General features: G+C 37.2%; 1 protein-coding gene across 1 annotated transcript in view; it reads right to left on the reverse strand.

Moving 5' to 3' along the window:
* Window positions 1-20200, reverse strand: part of ly75 (lymphocyte antigen 75) — a 209950-nt gene that overhangs the window by 103922 nt on the left and 85828 nt on the right. Inside the window, exons 5-13 of the mRNA XM_039757470.1 lie at window positions 17843-17953; window positions 11445-11582; window positions 7948-8136; window positions 7160-7317; window positions 4130-4240; window positions 3180-3268; window positions 2896-3062; window positions 2611-2807; window positions 21-163 (exon numbers count right to left, since the gene is read on the reverse strand). Coding sequence (XP_039613404.1) covers window positions 21-163; window positions 2611-2807; window positions 2896-3062; window positions 3180-3268; window positions 4130-4240; window positions 7160-7317; window positions 7948-8136; window positions 11445-11582; window positions 17843-17953 — 1303 coding nt within the window. The remainder of the gene's footprint in view (window positions 1-20; window positions 164-2610; window positions 2808-2895; window positions 3063-3179; window positions 3269-4129; window positions 4241-7159; window positions 7318-7947; window positions 8137-11444; window positions 11583-17842; window positions 17954-20200) is intronic.

Raw genomic sequence — 20200 nt, forward strand, 5'->3', positions numbered from 1 at the left:
TACAATCACAATCTAAATACCTCACAGTCTCTCTGATCATGTTGTGTACAAGTTTCTTTTCTTCAAAATGGTTGAAGCTTAGAAGATGGGCTCCCAGTGCTTTACAAAATTTTTCGGCTTCCTCCCATGTTCTTTTTCTTGTTATCCTTTCATTGTGAAAAATCTGTAAAGCAAGTGAACATTAATGAATATTTCAATCAATGAAATACCTGCCTCTATATACCTTAAAAAGGGTAATTTGTGCATATTTCCAAAAAAACTGGCAGTACAGACAGGATCACCCTCTTTGATTTCCCTTGGACCTTTCACTATTTCCAGCCTCTCTGATTAGAGGATAAGCTCAAGGCGATGAAGGAGGATACTCCCACAGTGTCCTGGATCTTAGATCTAACCAACAGGTGATGGTTTGTGAGGTTTCAGTACTGTGTCCTGGAGATAATAGTTAGTAAACCAGAGGTATCCAGGAACTATCCCGTCTCCCATTGTCTTCATTCTCTGCACATCCATTTTAAAGTATAATTCCATTTTGAACAGTCACCATTATGAAAGAGGACTTAAAGGGGGGTACACACCTATAAACATCTAGGGGTTGAGCTCTCTATAGTCACTTCATAATAATCCTCTTGGTCTTGACCTGTGACTTTTAATTAGACATTTTTTTAGAGACCTTTAAACACTAAATTACTCTGTAACTAAATATATGACTATTTAAGGTACATTAAAATTATTGCACAACCTGGAGAGATAATTCTATGAATCAGACATGGCTCAGCTTTTACAAATGGGGATTATAAACAAATATTAAACTTCTGTTTACATATAATACTAGCTGTCCCCCGTGGCTCTGCCCACATAGTAGTGAAACAGGAAAACTTGAAAAAATCAATAAACAAACTGGGCCATAGGTAGACTGTTTCGAACGGAGGCTGGTGCGTGAGGGAGGAGGGCCCCACCTGGCACCTCACTCTTCTCCCTCCCCTTGGCCCCGAACCTCTGTCTCGGATTAGTGCGAATATATCGCTCCTGTAACAAACTATGATACTTAGCAAAATCAACCGGAATGTTTAAGCAAATTATATAAAAAAAAAAACCCGATCTAAATCCGTTAAGTAGTTCTGTCATGAAAAGCAGACAGACATTGAATTTTATATATATATATATATATATATATATATATATATATATTTTTTTTTTATTTTACTAATGCCTTGCTTATTTCACCCTTAAAGATATTCAATTTATCCTTTCACATGTGATGATTTTGTGGAAAATGTGTAAGCACACAGCACATTACCATTCAAAATAAGTCAAAACAGTTTTAAAAATTTAGGACAAGCTTAATTTTATTTTTCACTTGGTTAAAGTCGATGACATGCACCGTTGTATTATTCTTGCTTGAACTGAGCATTTATTTTATATATTTATTTATTAATTTATATAATTTTTATACTTTAATTTTTTTCCTGTCTATTTATGTTTGTGTTATCCTAAGGGGTAATCTTTATGAATATTACTGCATTTGTCTAATACTGTATAAGCACTGCTTGTTTCATTATTTTAAATGAGTCTGAGATATCATTTTTTTTATTTACAAACACCAATTTCAGAACAGGGTATGAAATTAGGGCTAAGGTTCTGGTGTGTGTCATGGTCATGTCATTTTAATTAGAAGGATATGCTACTCTACAATGGTGTTGCCAGGGACAAGCACATATTCAGTGTATTTTAACATCCACTAAGTGCTGGAGGACAAGGGATGCAACACGCATGCATTATTTGGTTTCATTAATAAGCCTTCTTTAACACTAATACCTCAAAGTTTTACTAGATGTGTGGCATGTAAATAGCTCGTTGTAACTGTCTTGTGGCATTGTGCAAAGTAATGCATTTTAAGAATCACCATATACATTAAATTCTTCAGCTTAGCAATTAGAAGCCCCTACCCTTGACTTACAGATAATATAATCTTATTGGTAAGAAAGGCTTTTGCAAAGCACTTCATGTGCTGCAAGATTATTTTTGTGTTTGTATATTAAACATATGGAGCGTTAACATAATTATTATTATTAAACTATTATTGCTTACAGATATAGTGTTAAATGTAATTTATCACAATATCTCAAAAATATAACAAATACAGTGCATAAAATACTGTACTAATTACCATTAGTCTGTATGTAGTACTAGGGTGTTGTACCGTGTTAGCCATTATTAAACATCTTGCCTGAATAAGGGGCCTGAGTTGCCTCGAAAGTTTGCATATTGTAATCTTTTTAGTTAGCCAATAAAAGGTGTCATTTTGCTTGACTTTTCACTACATTAGTCTGTATAAAATTTAGAGTTTAAAATCTAATCAGCATTCATATTTGTTATGATGTCAGATGCACATTTTACAATGCCAACTTAGCACTAGCCGGGACATAAGCCATTAAGTTGTGGATATACTAGCAGTTTTATTTTATTATATCTGACTATTAACTAATCAAGACATATATTGTGACATATTTTGAAATATCTAGTGTTTATGAAGTTGAAGTGTTATCATAATTTTCTTTAGTACAGGAAGGGTTTATACTTTATTTTGTTAAGTGATGAACTCTACTATCTCACCTTGTAACAATACAAAAGACCTGGCTGCGACTGCCATCCAAAAGGACAGGCAGCACTGGAGTTTATCTTTGATTCTGAATCTTTCTGAATAGAAATACTCTTCTTGCAGATTGACATAGCTTTGAAAGTACAGTCTTTGGTTTCCCATTTCCCACGAGAATCCACAGCGGACATTACAACACATCTCCCAGACGCATCTGAAAATAGAAAACAGTTTTACTGTAGTCTTGCAAGCCTGACTGCCACCAATCTTCTGCAAGACAGTTTTTAAAACATAATGCTCACCTGGTTGATACTCATCCCAATTGGTATATTTAACAGGTTCATTGGTTCCATTTTTGACTTCCCACTGGTATTCACCAGTATTATTCTTATCTATGAGACTTATCCAGAAGTACTTGGAATTATATTTGTACTTTTCCATTAAGTTTTTTAAAAATTCCTGCTCAAATCTGTTTATTCAAAACAACAGAAACAGAACAGATTCATAACTGCAAACTAGGAAAAATGGAGTTATTAAAGCACCTCCTACACGATCATAACTCTAAAAAAAGCAAAAGCACTTTTACCTGCTCATTATTGTGAGCTCACAACTTTCATTAAATGGTACTTCTTTGGGATCAATTTTGTAACAGTTTTTACCATGCAGCATCCATTCCTATAAAAACAACCATAAAGGTAAATAAAATAATATAATAAAATATAAGAACAATATTCTAAACTGAAAAGAAATCTGATTGGCTGTTTATTTTTTTTAAAGCATGTTTGATTGATCTAGTGTTGACTGACTTTGAATCAAATTTGTCATTGGCAAATTTGCAGAAGCAATGTTAGGTACATTTTATTTCAGTTTAGCAGCTGTCAGAGATGAACAAAAGAGGCTATTGTCTTTTAAAATCTCCCTCATTTTTAGCTAGTTCAGCCCACAACATTATGGACATACTTCATCCAAGGACAAACCAGAACAGTACTAGTTAAAGGTAACCAAAGACTAAGTGGATGAGCAGGAGGTAATACACTGAGTTAAAAAGAAAGACTGATAGCCTTTATAATGGTATCCCTAAAACGTAATTGTTGGAGACAATTTTGTAAAATTTATTGTTGGATGCATTATAACTACAGACCAATGGGGCAGATTTGTTTCACCCTTCTACCTAAGCAAGCATTCTATAATACAAATAAAATTAATAACAAGTAATAGGCAGAGTCACATTAACTATTAAAGATTTGTTTCCTGCATACTGACTTTCTGAGCATGGAGCTATGATCTTATTTGTTGATATCTTAGTCACTTACATAAAAAAAAACATTCATTAAATAAAAATTATTATCTTTTGCTTCATTGCCACCAATTCTAAAAAACCTGTGGTAAATCTGAAGTTATACTTTTTACTGCAAAAATTTAAATGAAATAAATGAATAAACAAGCTGTATGCATTATAATATAATTTTCTTATCTCCTTCCTGAGCAAAAGATAGAAAACTAATTACAGCATTTAATAATAAAAATACAAATTACCCCATCTGATGGACAGCCTACATCATGTTTAGTGTCGTTTTTTACTTCACCTTTCGTTTTGCAAACATACTGCAGTTTCTTGTCACAGGGTGTTACTTTCCAGTAGCCAAGCTATAAAAAGAAAAAAGAAAAAAAAAAAATCAGAATTTGCTTGCTTTGAAAAGCTTTCAAATGGCAGACACACAATGCAATTCTGGGATTGGCTCCAGCAGCATTCTCTGCTTGAAATGACATCATTAACTGTTTTATCTGTGGTTAATGGTATACAAATTCCATTAAATAGACGTTGTGTCCAAATAAGCAAAAAGGTTCTCCTAAAAATTTTTTTTAGCAGTAACACAGCAGTGACGTCTACAGTATTACTTAGTGGTTGTGAATTATACAGCGTAAATCAAGCAGGAAAGAAAATATGAAGAGAAGGAAATATACTTTCCCCTTCTTCTTACTTCTATGTTGTGTTGATGTGCCTGATCAACCTTCTCCATATAGCTCAGTCCTGCACCTCCTCCCTAGTCAAATGCTATTCTTTCAGATCTTCTTTTACTTTATCTGTCCACCTCTGGTTTGGCCTCCCTCACTTTCTCTTACACTGTATTGTCATTCCCATCACTCTTTTGCCCACATAATCATTATCTCCCCTATGTTCATAAAACTTCAACTTACTTTCCTGTACTTTTATATATCTCTCCCACTTTAATGTACCTCTGATTGTCTCATTTTTTCATTCTGTTCTTTATTGTAGCTCCACACACCCATCTCAAAATTCACATTTCTGCCACATCTAACTTCTCCTGTGCTCACGCTGTTTCTCCACTCCCTTGGTATTCTCTACTATTCATAGATCTTTTACATCAGATCCCACAACACATTTACTCCTAACACTTCTATACTTCTGCTGGTATTTCATCTGGTCCTGTTGCCTTTATATTTTTCATTCCTTACAGCAGCTCCTCTACTTTCTCCCTCCTTATTGTTGAACGTAGCCCTTCACTTGGGACTCCATTGCTAAATACCACCCTTGGGTTTTCTTCATCAACAGCTTTTCAATGTACCCCTTCCTTCTATTCTTGATGCTATCATGCTCACTCAAGAACACACCTTGCTCAACTTTAAGTTGCTTTATCTGACTAAAACCCTTTCCAGCCTTGTCCCTATGCTTCTATATTCCAAAAATCATTCTCTCTCCCACTTTTGTCTTCAATTTTTCATATACCTCAAAAGCTTGTGCCTTGGCTCTTGCCACTGCCCTATTTGCCTCTTTGTTTGTCTGCCTATACATTTTTCCATCTTTCTTCCTCCCTGACTGTTACCATTTCCCAAGGCAAGGAAATAGACTATAGAGTTTACATTTGTTCATGGCTCTAGGATACCCTTCTGGCCTGGTCACTGTTTGTGTGGAAATCTTGTGTTCTGTGTATGAGTACGTTTTTTCTCTTCTGATACTCCTTTTTAATTAAACATTTAAAGGTTTTCTCCAGAGTATAAAAATAGGAGTTTTGAGTATTGCTTTGTTAAAATATTTAAACATGTATAAATTTGTATTTTTATGAACGTCTAAAGGGGTACTGCAGTGTGTGTAGTCCTGGGGTGGTATAATTTGTCCAGTGTGGTGCAATAGATGGCTGCCCAATTAACCTTCCAACTTTGTTAGGCGGAACACAATAATGGGGTCTGTTATTTATGATAATGCAAACAGGTCCTCCAACTTGCAGAGAAAACAGGGGTTTGGGGCAAGACTGGTACTCTAGCCACTGTAGAAATCCTCACACTGTTCCATTCCATTCGAACTATTGTGGTGCTGCGGTGTCATCCATTGCACTGCTGTGCTTGGGTCCTAATTTGGGATCCTCTGGTGGCTTATCGTGTAGTAGGTGTGGCAACGGGCTGTATCAGTGCATTCTCCCAACTGCTCTCTCCTCTCTTATTAATGATGATGCTTCTATCTTAAAAAGTTTTAAAGTGTCAAGATTATTGTTAATATTATTAATTTTCACTGTTACTTCTAATCTCAGCAATTAGCGTAATTGTTAAAAAACAAAATGAATGGGTTCACATCCAGATATAACTGATCAGTTTAAGACCATTCTTCTTATGATGCTGCTGTGACAGCTGGTATTATTAGTACTTAGACCAAATTAGCTATCCAACGCTTAGAACAAGACAGAATAGAGGATGGCAGGCCCCCTTTAGACCATCGCACAATTCCAGCACAATTACAAACATCAGCCCTTACAACTCCATATTATTTGCCTGTTATAGTCAGATGTGAACTACAGGTTTTTCAGAGGACTGCAGGTTCAAAGAGGTTTATATTTTACAGGGTCTGTGCAAACTGAAATTACTGTTCAGTTTTCAATTGGCCTTCCTTACTCCACATGGTCTTTTCTTCAAGCACTAGAAAATTACCATATACATTTATATGTGTATACAGATTACACTTTCTACAATGTGATTTATATTGTTCAATTCTCAGTCATGTACTGTATTTGTAAATCTGTACCATGTATGTGTCATGTGACAAAATCAAACCATTATCTACAGAAAATGAATAAAGCAAGAGTGAATCTGAACTACTTTACAAGAATATTTGTTCCTTTCACAAAAACAATGTGTTATCAGAATGTGTAACCCTGAAGCTCTAACAGTAGAAAACACTGCTAATAATTGAAAAAGAAAACCGACGATGAAAAATACACTAGATTGCATTACTAATAATTTCAAAAGTTGTTTAAAAGTCACAAAGCGAAAGAATCATGGGTTTAATGTTTATCATCAATTCATTTTCATCTTAGCCTTCCCATGTTTAGCAAATATTAAAAAGTTAAAGGCTAAATTGATGGTACTTGTGAGAACTGGAAATACGGTATTACATGCCTCACATCTAGCAGGCTGGACTTAAAATATACATCCAAGCTACACAGAAAAAAGAAACAATGACTATTAAATACTTAAAATTAATCTTTTAAACTCTATATTATGAGTTAAAAGACTCCACATATGCAGTAGTAGATATTGCTATATTGTACTTACCTCTCCCGAATATGAAACACAGTTTGGAGTTTTGTTAAAAGGAACAGATGGCTCATTTGGTCCCCAGTATGTAAATGTTACAGGAGAATCATCACTCCATTCAAACTGTGCTAGAGACTTGTTGTTGGTCAATCCAGTCCACATGTCATTTTTTACATCTAAAGAAATCCATTAATAATTAATTAGAAGAGCATTAAAAAAACTCTAAAATGTATGGCTTTCATTTGAAAGAATTTGACCAAATTTGAATTCTCTGTGTTACTGGAACTTGACTCAAAGTAACATTGAGAGATCAGAGAAGGATGTCTAATTTTGACTTCACTCTGGCACACAAGTTTAATGTCTCTATAGTAGACATCATGAAGTGCTCTGGAGTCAATGAGCAATGATGACAAGAGCTCTCCTAACTGAAACATTTAATGTAACCACTACCAAATACCAAAAGTTAGCATTTGAAATCTGGTATAACTGTATATGTGACTCTTTACTATGACAAGAAAAATTTTGCAACTAATTGTGTCAGCTGTGTACCTTTTACACACCTGAAATAATTAGTACTGTCTCAAATATTTTTTCAATTATCTTTAATGAAACATGCACATAGGTTTTTCCCCCCAAGGATTACACATATATACTGTATACTGTTTGTCTTTAAAACTTTAAAATAAAGTGAATGAACTATAATCTGTAGTGGTACTGTTATCATCATTTTCTTTCAGCTAATTGAACATATTTGTATAGGTCAGTACATCTTTATATGCCCATATACGTAGGGAATTTATAAGCACCTTGATGAAGACTTGTGATAATTAATTCCACATCTGCTAAAGAGTGCACACTTAATAAATCTCCATTTCTATTCAAGCAGTCACTCATTGCTTCATCTCTGGTTCCCAGACTCTCTGTCACATTGTAGCAAAATCCATTGTATGCCATCCACCCATTGTCACAGGTGGTCTCTTTATACAGCCATTCATCTGAAACATACAAGGATAAGATTAAAAATATTAAACATTTTTTAACGATTTCTCATTATATACAGAGGGAAAGTAAATGTTCTAAAATCAAGAAATATGTACTGTATAAACCCATTTATTTTTTAGAACCAACTCAATCCAGTTTAGGGTCAATGTGCACTGGAACCTATTCCAGAAGCATCAAGAACAAAGCAAGAAACAGCCCTGAATGGAGCACCAGTCTATCACATTGAATGCAAACACATCACACATGTACATACACCAATCATTATGCGAATTGAACTAAAAAAGTCTTTAAACATCATAACAAATAGCTGTTGTGTAATACTTTTACTAAAGGCATTACAAATCAAAAGAAATCAAACAATTTGATATATTTCTTGTGAACACTGAATGCACCAGGATAAAACAAAGCAGAGGGTTCTCACAAAACTTCTTAGTGTGATAGACAGAACACATGCACTAGTTTCCCTATCGGAATGGGTTCCAATCTTTGACCTGGCTGGGAGGCCATGGCACTGAGTGAGCACAAAGAAGGGCAAGATATTTCCTGCCCTGGCCAAAAGGCTGATAAGCATGCCAATATACAGGTTGGCACGTTGGCTTCCTGGCAGGGAATGACCAAAAATCTTACCCAGCCGGGAGGCCAGCAGAATGGAAGGACAGGGGGAGACAATGTGGCAGGGCTACATACTCTCCCAACATTCTAGGTGGCAGCCTTCCTAGGCAATGCTACCTGGGCAGATAGCTGCAAGCCATGACAGGAACTGCAGTCCCATAGGGCAGCCATGCTGGGTTCCGTAGGTGCCACCAGGGGATGCTGCAGGGATATGTGATCCCTACTTTGTGGGATTTCCAATTGACCCTGAAGTGCTTCCAATGGGCTATGCCCTGGCACCGGAAGTACTCTTGAGTCTAAGATAAAAGGAACCGTTTGACCTTATGCATGCATGTTGAAGTCACATGTGGAAGATGGACAAAGCTCATCTGGGAATTGTGGAGAAGAAGAAAGAATGAGAAGAGTTATGTTGTGTTTTGACTAGAAAGAAACCTTTAAGGTATTTTGTTAAATAAAACCTTTCATTTGTACTCAGGTGATATGTCTGTGAGGTTGTGTCTGGAGTTTGGGGTGCAGCAATGCCCCCTAGAGGTCACAAAAGACTTGGACCCAGAAAATACAGTGGGGTTTTGCTTCTCTATTATTTCTTTTGCAACTCTTTGTTGTTCCTTAGTATGATCCTCCTGATGTGTTACAAAAGAAAGCAAACACACAAATTTTAACATTCTGAGTATTGGGAATGTACTAAGTGTGAAGAGACATCAGGAAGGTGTTCACATGTGAAAATGTAAATAATAAAGTAAATAGCACAATAAAAGCAGCAAGACAACCTTTCAAAAGTGCTAGGTCTCAGAATTAGCACTTTTGGCCGACTGCCATTTTACCTTTATTAAATAAATAAATAACTTTATTGTTAATTATGTATGCTGCTAACACTTGTCAGATGCCTCCCTTTGTCTGCTTATGTCATTGTCCTTTGTAGGGCTAATGGTAAAGAATACTCTTATGGTTCACTTTGTAGGGCTTGCGCTAACTTTTCCTTGATAGGCTTATAACCAGAGCTTGATTGAGAATCGCCATGTACTCTTTGGCTCCCTGTCACTGCAAAAAAAATGCAGTGCAGCAAAATACATTTTTTTGTGTCAGATGAAACCTGACAATGGCAGAATTAAAAAACTTCTGTATGCTTTTGTTTCAGTATTCATTATTTCAATATCAATATTCAATTTTTCAATTATTCAATATTTTCAATTACAATATTCAATATTTTAAAATTTGAAAGAATAGATGAGAAATAACTACTTATTTTTTTAATAATGGACAAATATTATTAATTGGTACAGAAGACAAAACAACACTGTCACTTAAATTAAATTAACGGACAAAATCTACGACTCCAGTCTTTTTACCAAACATATTACATTATTTAGGTAGTATTCCCCTGCTAATCTAAAAAATTATTTTTACATCTTAAAACTATATGAATATTAGGACACTTTCTAAATATGGAGTAGAACTGGCTACTGCAATGTTATCCACAGGCTGTTCAAATGATTCTATCTACAAGTTTTGGTTATTTCAAAATGCTGTTGCAGTCATTACTACAACTGTGAAGTATGACCACATAACACCTGTTCTTAAGTGTTTAAACTGGTTTCCAGTTAAGTTTTCTTTTTACATATAGACCTTTAAATGGTATGTACTACTTACCAATACATACATACACACCAGAGCACACATTAAGATCTCAAGACGTCAGTCAAAGTTCCTAAGGATTAATAACACAACAGTAGGAGGTTGGGTTTTTAGCCATAGGCCCTCAAAGCTGTAGAAATCTCATTGCTTGTGTAAGATATGCTCTATTAGTCTTTGCTATTACAGATGCAGCTAATCAAAATGGCCAAGGAATGCTTTATTATTTTGCAGTGCAGTGCCTACAGCAGACTGATCACACTGTATCAGAAAGTTTCACTTAATTGACAGCACCACTTCAATAAACCACCAGGTGGAGAAGTGACTGAATGAAACTGGTGTGTAGTCGTAACTTTATAACTCTGTCTTAGTTGTGCTGATTTGCCTTTTAAGCTTGTTTCTACATTTACTGTTGATTTTACCTTCACTCTCTCAAAGTCCAAATGATCCACAGATGAAACTATCCTTTCAAGACACATCCTAATCCTGTGTTCAGGGTTCAATGGTAATCCCACATCAACATTCTGCCTGTTGCAAGTACCTGGGTAAGTCAATAAAAGTGACAGGCACTCACATATTTAACAATTCAGATGAACCCCAAGTAATCCTTCCCTATATACCCAAGTGCCCTATTCTTCAAAGAGTATGCCAGTGCTCTTCTTTACACCGCTTTAATCTCCTAATCCCCAAAAGCCTCTCTTAGACACATGCTACTGCATATGGACAGTTTTCCCTAGTAATACTGAACTGTGGCCAAATACACTGGAAAATGTATAGTTCCATACCAGTTAAAGATCTTACTTCTAAACCTAGATACAGGACCTTATTGTGATTTTGTCTGGGTTTCACTTATACACAATGAATAGGCCACCCCATGACTGACTCAAAAAACTTGGCACAGTGACTAAATAAGAAAGATTCAGGATAGAAATGTGATCAGTTTACTGCTGCAAATGTGACTTCCTCTCCATAAACAGGAAATGTTGCATTTTGATGCAGAAAGAACAGGTTAATTAAAAGGAGAAAGTGGGAAAACACTGATGCAAACATAACTTACTTTGGTCAGAGTTTGAGCTATTCACTTGCTTCCTGCATATATAAGGCAGCTTGGATTCACAAGAAATACTATTCCAGTAACCTTCAAAATCCATTACACCACAGTCCTTTTCAAGTAGAACTGAGGTTTCAGGAGTTCCTAAGGAGAAAGGAATTATTTCTTCATTATTAGAGAATCAACGTAAGAAATACTTTATCAAAATTTGCTCTTCATTATAATATAATTTTCAAAAATCATTAAAATGTATACTGATCAGGACATTAGGCAAACAATGTCCACTCATAGCATACTCGGCAACAAAGAAAATGAATGTCTTTTAGATCAAAGAATCCTTTCAGATATCTAACTTAATATTCAGAGTCAGTTGCTGCCCGCATATATGGATACACAGCTCTGTATTGAAATTTTCTTTACAATAGCTTCACTGTCCCTAGCTTGCAACAAAATATTATATTGTATTAGTCAATATATTACATTGAATTATTTATCATGTAATTATTGTAAAGGGTAATGTATTACATTAGTTACAAATTATGTGTGTCTGAATAGATATTGGGGTTTTCTGCTACTGCATCATTTAAAACAAAACTTTTACTTGGAACTCATTAAGTATTGTAAATTTTTCATTTTACTTACATAGATGGGCTTTGGTTACTGCATTATATCTGGTACAATAGCGGTAAAAAAAGGTAATTCAAGACTTTTTACAGTTGAACACTGCCTGTCTGATGTGTATTGTTTAAATGATCTAGGTGTTCTTTGTTTTCCTAGACATGTGATGATTGTAAATTTCCCATCATCTAGACTCGATCTCCAACAGGAAGAGTTACATCAGTTTTCCTCTGTCTTAAAGTTAAAGTTTATTTATTTACAAAATCATGTTTACACCAAAAAACATGACATTTGCCTTCTCAGTGTCATCCAAAATAGACAATAATAAAACATATAAAGGCCAAAGAGGTTAAAAGATGCACAAAAATTTCTTATTTATTTCATTTAAAAACAATATTTTGCTAACTTCTTTTTTTTCAGTTACCTGACACAAATAAAAAACTGCACTTCTAAAATTTTATATTACCACTAATAATTTCATATTTAAAAGCTGGATGGCACTGGGAAGATATGAATTTCTCTGAAGTGGTTTGTGTGGGTCCTTAAAGTGACTATCCTACTTGTTTTAATGAAGTTAAGTTCTGCAAGTAATGGGTGTCCAACATTAGAAGATATCATTTCCATTTTCTTAAACATAGCTCTCTGACACTATACCAAATCATCCACATCAGTTCAAATAATTTTGGTAGCATGTTTGGTAACCTCCTCAAGCTTTTTAAATTTAGATTTTTTAGATTAGTAAACCAGGCAATGAGTCTAAAAGTGATGACAGATTGAAATCATACTGTGATACAATATAACGTCCCTATCTACTTAAAGAGTCTGTGCTTACATAGGAGAAATAAGTACTGATTCCATTTAGAATAAAAATAGTTTTGTATTATTATTCCAGTATAGATTATTATCTAGGCAAGTTACTACGTACAGGAAGTGCCCAGGTTACAGACATCCAACCTACGACTTACGAACGGGGCCGCAGCTGCGACGCATGCGCCTCAGTAACTGCCGCTCCATCATCTTTGGCCTGGGGACGCTGCAAGGGGTGGCTGGACAGAGGCTGGAGGGGGCGATTTGGCTGCTCGTGCAGTGTAGTGTCCCTCGGGTGGCTCCCAGTGACCCGTGGTCCATAGTCACCGGGGCCACAGCTATCGCTAGTGTGCAGGACGATGGCAGCTACTACTCCTGACAGGATGCAGGCTGGATGGAGCGGAGGGAGGCGTTTCACTGCCCGCCCACCACACACACCTGCCCCGTTCGTTCTCGGTGGGTGGCTAGTTATGCTGCAAGCGGTGACCCGGTTGTGGCTGAACGGATGCCATTGAGGGTGAACGGGGTGGTGGGGGGTAGCATTGTAGTGTGCTTTGGTAGGCTGCCTGTTGAATGGGGGCGGTGGTGGGTGATTCACTACCCGCCTTTGGCCGTACTGTGTTCGTTCTCGGTGGGCAGACACTGCAGACAACATACTGTAGTGAAGGTGACTGTGTGGTGGGCGAATGGTGAATTGCCCCTCGCTGCCCCCATTCATTCTCAATAGCAAGCCTTCTTGTACTTTTACGCACATAGCAGGAAGTTGTCTCTTGTTAGTACATCAGATGTGCTGGCGAGGGGCGCCTTCCTGCTGTGATAGCGTGTACAGTGCTGTGCAGAAGAGCTCATCTTAACCTTTTGGTTTCACACTTCAAGAATGTCTCTGAAACAAATCTGATGCAAGTGCTAGTGATACAGTAAAGAAGAGAAAAACCATCACCATGGAAAATAAAGAAGAAATAATAAAAAGGTCAGAGAGAGGTGAAACTCCATCCTTCATTGGCAGAGCACTTGGTTACAGTGGGTCAACAATAGCATTTATTAAAATAATGTACCTGTTCCGACTTACATACAAATTCAACTTAAGTACAAACCTACAGTCCCCATCTTGTACGTAACCCGGGGACTGCCTGTATTTATATATAGCCATTATTTCTACCTCATCCACCACAACAATAAGGTGTTAATTATACTGTATACCATTTCTAAGCTGCACAGGTGCATGGCCACACACTTTTTTCCAGGTGCTGGGCAGCTACTCACTGCCTTTCCTGCACAACAGTTTGCAAGTACCATGCAGCTGTGACTCTCAAAACTCCAATGGAGACTCCTTAGTGTTAACATACCTATTTCTATCTCTTAAAGTGAACTTTTTGACATTCAGAGAAAGATAGTATTTATTCACCAATTTACTAAGCTGTTCATTTGGCTTTCATCCTCCCCCAGATATGCTTCCAATTACAATACTGACATCAGCATACTTGATAATGGAACATTGGTAATTGTTCTGTCTCAGGGCATTAGTATTAGCATAACTGGAAGGTTGGTGTAAGGTTAACAACCTTGGCATCAATGTCAAAAAAGCTAAGGAAATGACTGTGGACTTTTGGCGAACTGGTATTCCCCCTTCTCTCCCCCTTTACATCAATGGAGAAGAGGCTGTAATTGTCACCTGCGTTAAGTACCTGTGGATATCTATTACATATGACTTCTCTTTGAGCTAAAATACGACCCGCCTGGTAAAGAAAGCCTGCCAACGCCTCTACTTCTTATAGGTCCCTCTATTCTGTCCTCCTTTTACAAGTGTGTGGTAGAGAGCATCCTCACCTCCTGCATTATGATGTGGTACAGCAGCTGCTCAGCCACAGACAGTACAGCATTGCAACTGGTGGTTTGAGTCTGCACAGCATATCCCTGGGAGCAGCCTACCTAGTATCGAGAACATTTACACCAGCAGGCACAAAAGTAAAGTAATCCCCATTATGGAAGATGCAACTCATCCTGTACATTGAGCTTAAGGGCCAGTACTACCAAGTTGAGGAACAGCTTCTTCTTGGATGCTATTAGACTAATGAATACAACATCACTAAATCTGACCGTACCCTCTGTGTGACTTAGACTACACTTCGCCTTTTTGTTTTTAGTTGTCTAAACTATACACTGCTACCTTTTTTACTTGCTGCTAATTACAGGGCATAAAGCAATAATATTTCTTTTAGCTATAGCTGTCTTACTTTACTTATATATAAATTTTAAATTGTTTTCTATCTTATTGTGTTTATCTGTGATACCTTAACCACAAAGCTTTAGGGGTTAATGGGTTACTTTTATAATTATATTTTTTTCTGGGGTTGTAGCTGTTTAATTACGGGAACCCGAGTACCGAATTTCATTTCTGCATATGCATGTAGGAATGGCAATAAAAGATCATTGATCCTTATAGAGCATAAACAGTAAAGAAGACAGTACACAACCTTGAGGAATCCTGATATTTAAGAAAATGTCATGCACTTTGACTGTCTGTGAATAGTTTAAAAGAAAGTCATGAATCCATAATGTAAAAAAATGGGCTAATGTTAATACCGTTCGATTTCTCTATCAGTATAAGAGAAAAGATGGCATTGAAGAAAAATACAAAAATAGTGCTGTGACATATGAATCAGGCTTATCACAAAAAGAGCAGATGATATTAGATAACCAGCAGAGCATTTTCTACACAACTGTTTGCACACTAATCAAACTGGTGGTTATCTTAAAGGAACTTTGTATGTGTCATTAAAATATTTTTCACCAAATGTTCACAGCATTGCACTGGAATGGAAGTGAGCAGCACTAGCCTTTCCGAAGATCTTGGGAACTGGGGTAATGATTGACTGGTACTCAGCACAGTACCACACTGTAGGGACTAGTTAGAAAGCAAATGAAAAACTGGAGAGGCATTAACTTGAAACATGACTTCTGAAGCCATCCGGATATGCTATCTGGCTCCACTGACCTGTTCATTTTGACCTGACACACAGATTATCCACTTCAGATATAATGACCTATATCCCACAACTACTTCTGGCATTTTTACAAAGCATTAAGGATACTGAAATCACCGCTTTCAGATCAGTTAAGAACTTGTACAGTTTGTGTTCCCCTAAAGTATTAATATTAATGTATGAATGTTAAGAGTTCCTGCGGTGGGTTGGCACCCTGCCCAGGATTGGTTCCTGCCTTGTTCCCTGTGTTGGCTGGGATTGGCTCCAGCAGACCTCCGTGACCCTGTGTTAGGATTCAGCGGGTTGGAAAATGGATGGATGGATGTTAAGAGTGGCACTACTAATTTCAATTTACATAAACTGAAATTATCAAGGGCGGCACGGTGGGTAGCGCTGCTGCCTCGCAGATAGGAGAGCCGGGTTTGCTTTCCGGGTCCTTCCTACATGGAGTTTGCATGTTCTCCCCGTGTCTGCATGGGTTTCCTCCGGGTACTCCGTTTTCCTCCCACAGTCCAAAGATATGTAGGTTAGGTGCACTGGCGATTCTAAATTGTCCCGTGTGTGTGTGTGTGTGTGTGTGTGCGCCCTGCCCGGGGTATGTTTCCTGCCTTGCGCCCTGTGTTGGCTGGGATTAGCTACAGCAGACCCCCGTGACCCTGCAGTTAGGACATAGCGGGTTGGATAATGGATGGATGGATGGATAATGGATGGATAAAGTTACCAATCATATGTTTGAATGAGCCAGATGATTTAGTTTCCAGTTTTTCAATAGTTTCAAAAATTGGTTCCAACTTCAGAATCAGCATGCAACAGTAGACAAACTACTGTAACAAAGACTTGATTAAAGACACTATAGGCAAAGTCCAACAGTGAGTAGTTCATTATTCAAAGTGCAGAATTATTATAACACCATCTTTTAATAAATGTATAAGGAGACTCTGCCACCCAAATGCTTGCCAGAAGCTGATTTCCCGTCTTGTGTTTCACAGACAACCCCATCTATTTCATTATCTGTGTCCAAGTTGGTATTCTTAATCAGAGTCTTAGCACAATACATTACACAGCTTTCACAGTAGCTGGAGATCTCATGTAGGGGTTCTCAACTCATCAAGTTTATTCTGTAAGGACTGTTCATTACACATAATGATCTTTGGCAATGGTGGTTTAAACTGCTCCATTTCATTCAACATTCACCTCTCTTACCTAACTTTCTGGGGTTTTGTCATTTTAATATATTCAGAATGGTAGCAGTGCATGGTACATTGCTGGTAGCTAGACTCATTGATAACAGCATGTCCTGCCTGTGGATGAACAGTGCTGGCCACCCACCTGAGATTTCCAGCTCAGATAGTGCATAAGTATCCAAGTGAATGAATAAGGCAATAACAGTCAAATTAGGAAGCTTTTACAAATATTAAGCATTTTATAAAAAGAATCATCTGACTAACTGACCGACTGGTAATAGCAACAAATAATAAAAACACGCACATAAACAGAGAGAAATGCCCTGTAAGGTTTAAATGGTGTCGGAATTTGTAGACTTAGGAAAACAGAAGAGTAGAACTGGTGCAACAGCTTACATTGACAATTTAAATCAATCTTATGAGTGTTTCCTCTTTACAAGTTAGACCGGGTACATGATACGGTATAACCCAATTTGCCTAATATCTATTAAATTCAAAATTCATCATTCAGCAGATTTAGAAAGAAGCACAATATCCACAGACTGTCCTTTTATTCTATGTGTTATTATCCTGACACACCAAATATAAAATGTATGTAGTTTCTTAATCAGACAGAGAAGAAAAAAGTCAGGAGACCAAAACACAATGTTTATTTTATAAATTTGCAGTTGGGGTCAATTTACGTAATGAGTAACTATGAAATGCTTCACCAAGATGCATATTAACTTTGTGAAATTGCTCCAGGTGAATATAAAGGCAAAAACCTAGCACTTTAATGTTGTAAAAAAGAGTAGCTAAATACTGATGTTACCTTCTTTCCAGTTTATAAAGGCAAGGGGAGTACTGTCTGACCACTGCCATCCACCAGAGCCATCCAGCTGATTCAAACCAATCCAAGTTATTTCACTAAAGCCATCCTGTCCTAAAGATGAAGGAAGAAGTACAGTTCATTAGTAGTCCAAATATATAATTAAACATGTTCCTGCAAAATTTTACATAAAATTTTGTTTGGTAATAATGAATGCTTTAATCATTTTACATGCTGAAAGGAATGTTTTTATAGTCATTGAGCTCAAGGCTCATATTCCAGCAGAAGTTCCTGGGGTCAGAATAATCTACAGTAATTGCCATCAAAGACACAACTCTGCTTTGAGAAAAGTGACTGCTCAGTAAATGGCCCAGTATGAACTGGAGGTGACAGGCAGTATGTGATGGCTTAACATTGCAGGTGAACTTCACTGAAGACTTGCTTATTCAAATCACATTTGTTATGCTACTATATACAATCTAATATACAATTCCAATCTGAAAAGGCAGGATCAAAGTTCAGTCCAGAAAAAAGATCTCCAATCCCATCCACCTAATTCTTCCAAAATAACATCAAGTTTAGTTTTGAAGTTCCCTAAAGCCCTACTGTCTGCCATACTACTTGTTAACTTATTTCATGTATCTATGGTTCGCTACGTGAAGATAAACATCCTCATGTTTGTGTAAAGTTTACACTGAAAAAGGTTTCCACCTGTGTTCCTGTGCTCTTCTTGAACTCATTTTTAAAATCACAGTCTTGATACACTATACTATTTACCTTCATAATTTTAAACACTTCAGCCATTTCACCTCTCAACCTCCTTTTGCTTAAACTAAAAAGACGCACCTCTTTTAATCTTTCCTCATAACTCATCCCCAGCAGCCTTGGAATCAGCCTAGTCCCTCTTCTCTGTATATTTTCTAGCACTTCTATGTCTTTTTTGTTTCCTGAAGATCAAAACTGTAAACAGTAATCCAGATGATGCCTCACTACTACATTACAAAGCTTGACCATAACCTCCTTTGACTTGTAGTCTATATGTTGTACTGAATAACCTAACATTCTGTTAGCCTTCTTAATGGCTTCGGAACACTGTACGGAAGATGATACTGACAACTGCACTACAACTCCTTAATCCTTTTCAAGTGTACTTTCAATTTTCAGACCTCCCATTGTGTATTTAAATCCAACATTTTTACTTCCTACATGTAGTACTTTACATTTACTTATACTAAATTTCAGCTGCCACAGATCTGTTCAAGTCTGTATGCCATCTACAATGCTTTCCAAATCATTATGCACATGATATTTTTCTCTGATTTCCTTAAATAGTCGATGCAAGTGGCAGTCAGCATAATTTCTGAGTCATCAACCATTAGAGTATAATTCGAATGTTACTGAACAAACCTCCTAATGATAAACTTAAAAAACACTATACAAAATTATTATGCACAACAGAGTTTCAAAACATTTTATAGGTTGTAAAGAACTGAAAATGGTCATTTGTTGAATTTGCAGCATTAGGGGGTCATATTTACTAAAATCAAAAGCTATTTCAATCAAAAACATCTTAACAGGTCAAGTTACATATTAACATAGCACCCCTTATTCGATAGCAGCTTCACAATTCTTGCATCCATTGAACCTTTGAGTTTTGGAGAGTTTCTGCTTGAATTTCTTTGCAGGATGTCAGAATAGCCTCCCAGAGCTGCTGTATGGATGTAAACTGCCTCCCACCCTCATAGATCTTTTGCTTGAAAGTGCTCCAAAGGTTCTCAATAGGATTGAGGTCAGGGGAGGATGGGGGCCACACCATGAGTTTCTCTCCTTTTATGCCGATAGCAAGCAATGATGCAGAGGTATTCATTGCAGCATGATATGGTGCATTGTCATGCATGAAGATGATTTTGTTACGGAAAGCACGGTTCTTCTTTTTGTACCATGGAAGAAAGTGGTTAGTCAGGAACTCCACATACTTTTCAGAGATCATTTACAGACCTTCGGGGACCCTAAAGGGGCCAACCAGCTCTCTCCCCATGATTCCGGCCCAAAACATGACTCCGCCACCTCCTTGCTGATGTCGCAGCCTTGTTGGGACATGGTGGCCGTCCATCAACCATCCACCACTCCATCCAGGGTTGCACGGCACTCATCTGTAAACAAGACTGTTTGAAAATTAGTCTTCATGTAGTTCTGGGCCCACTGCAGCCATTTCTGCTTGTGAGCATTAGTTAGGGGTGGCCAAATGGAAGGATTATGCATAACTGCAATCCTCTGGAGGATCCTGCTCCTTGATGTTCGTGGGACTCCAGAGGCACCAGCAGCTTCAAATACCTGTTTGCTGCTTTGTAATGGCATTTT

This window comes from Polypterus senegalus, chromosome 6 (genome assembly GCF_016835505.1).
Source record: "Polypterus senegalus isolate Bchr_013 chromosome 6, ASM1683550v1, whole genome shotgun sequence".
Lineage (NCBI taxonomy): Eukaryota > Metazoa > Chordata > Cladistia > Polypteriformes > Polypteridae > Polypterus > Polypterus senegalus.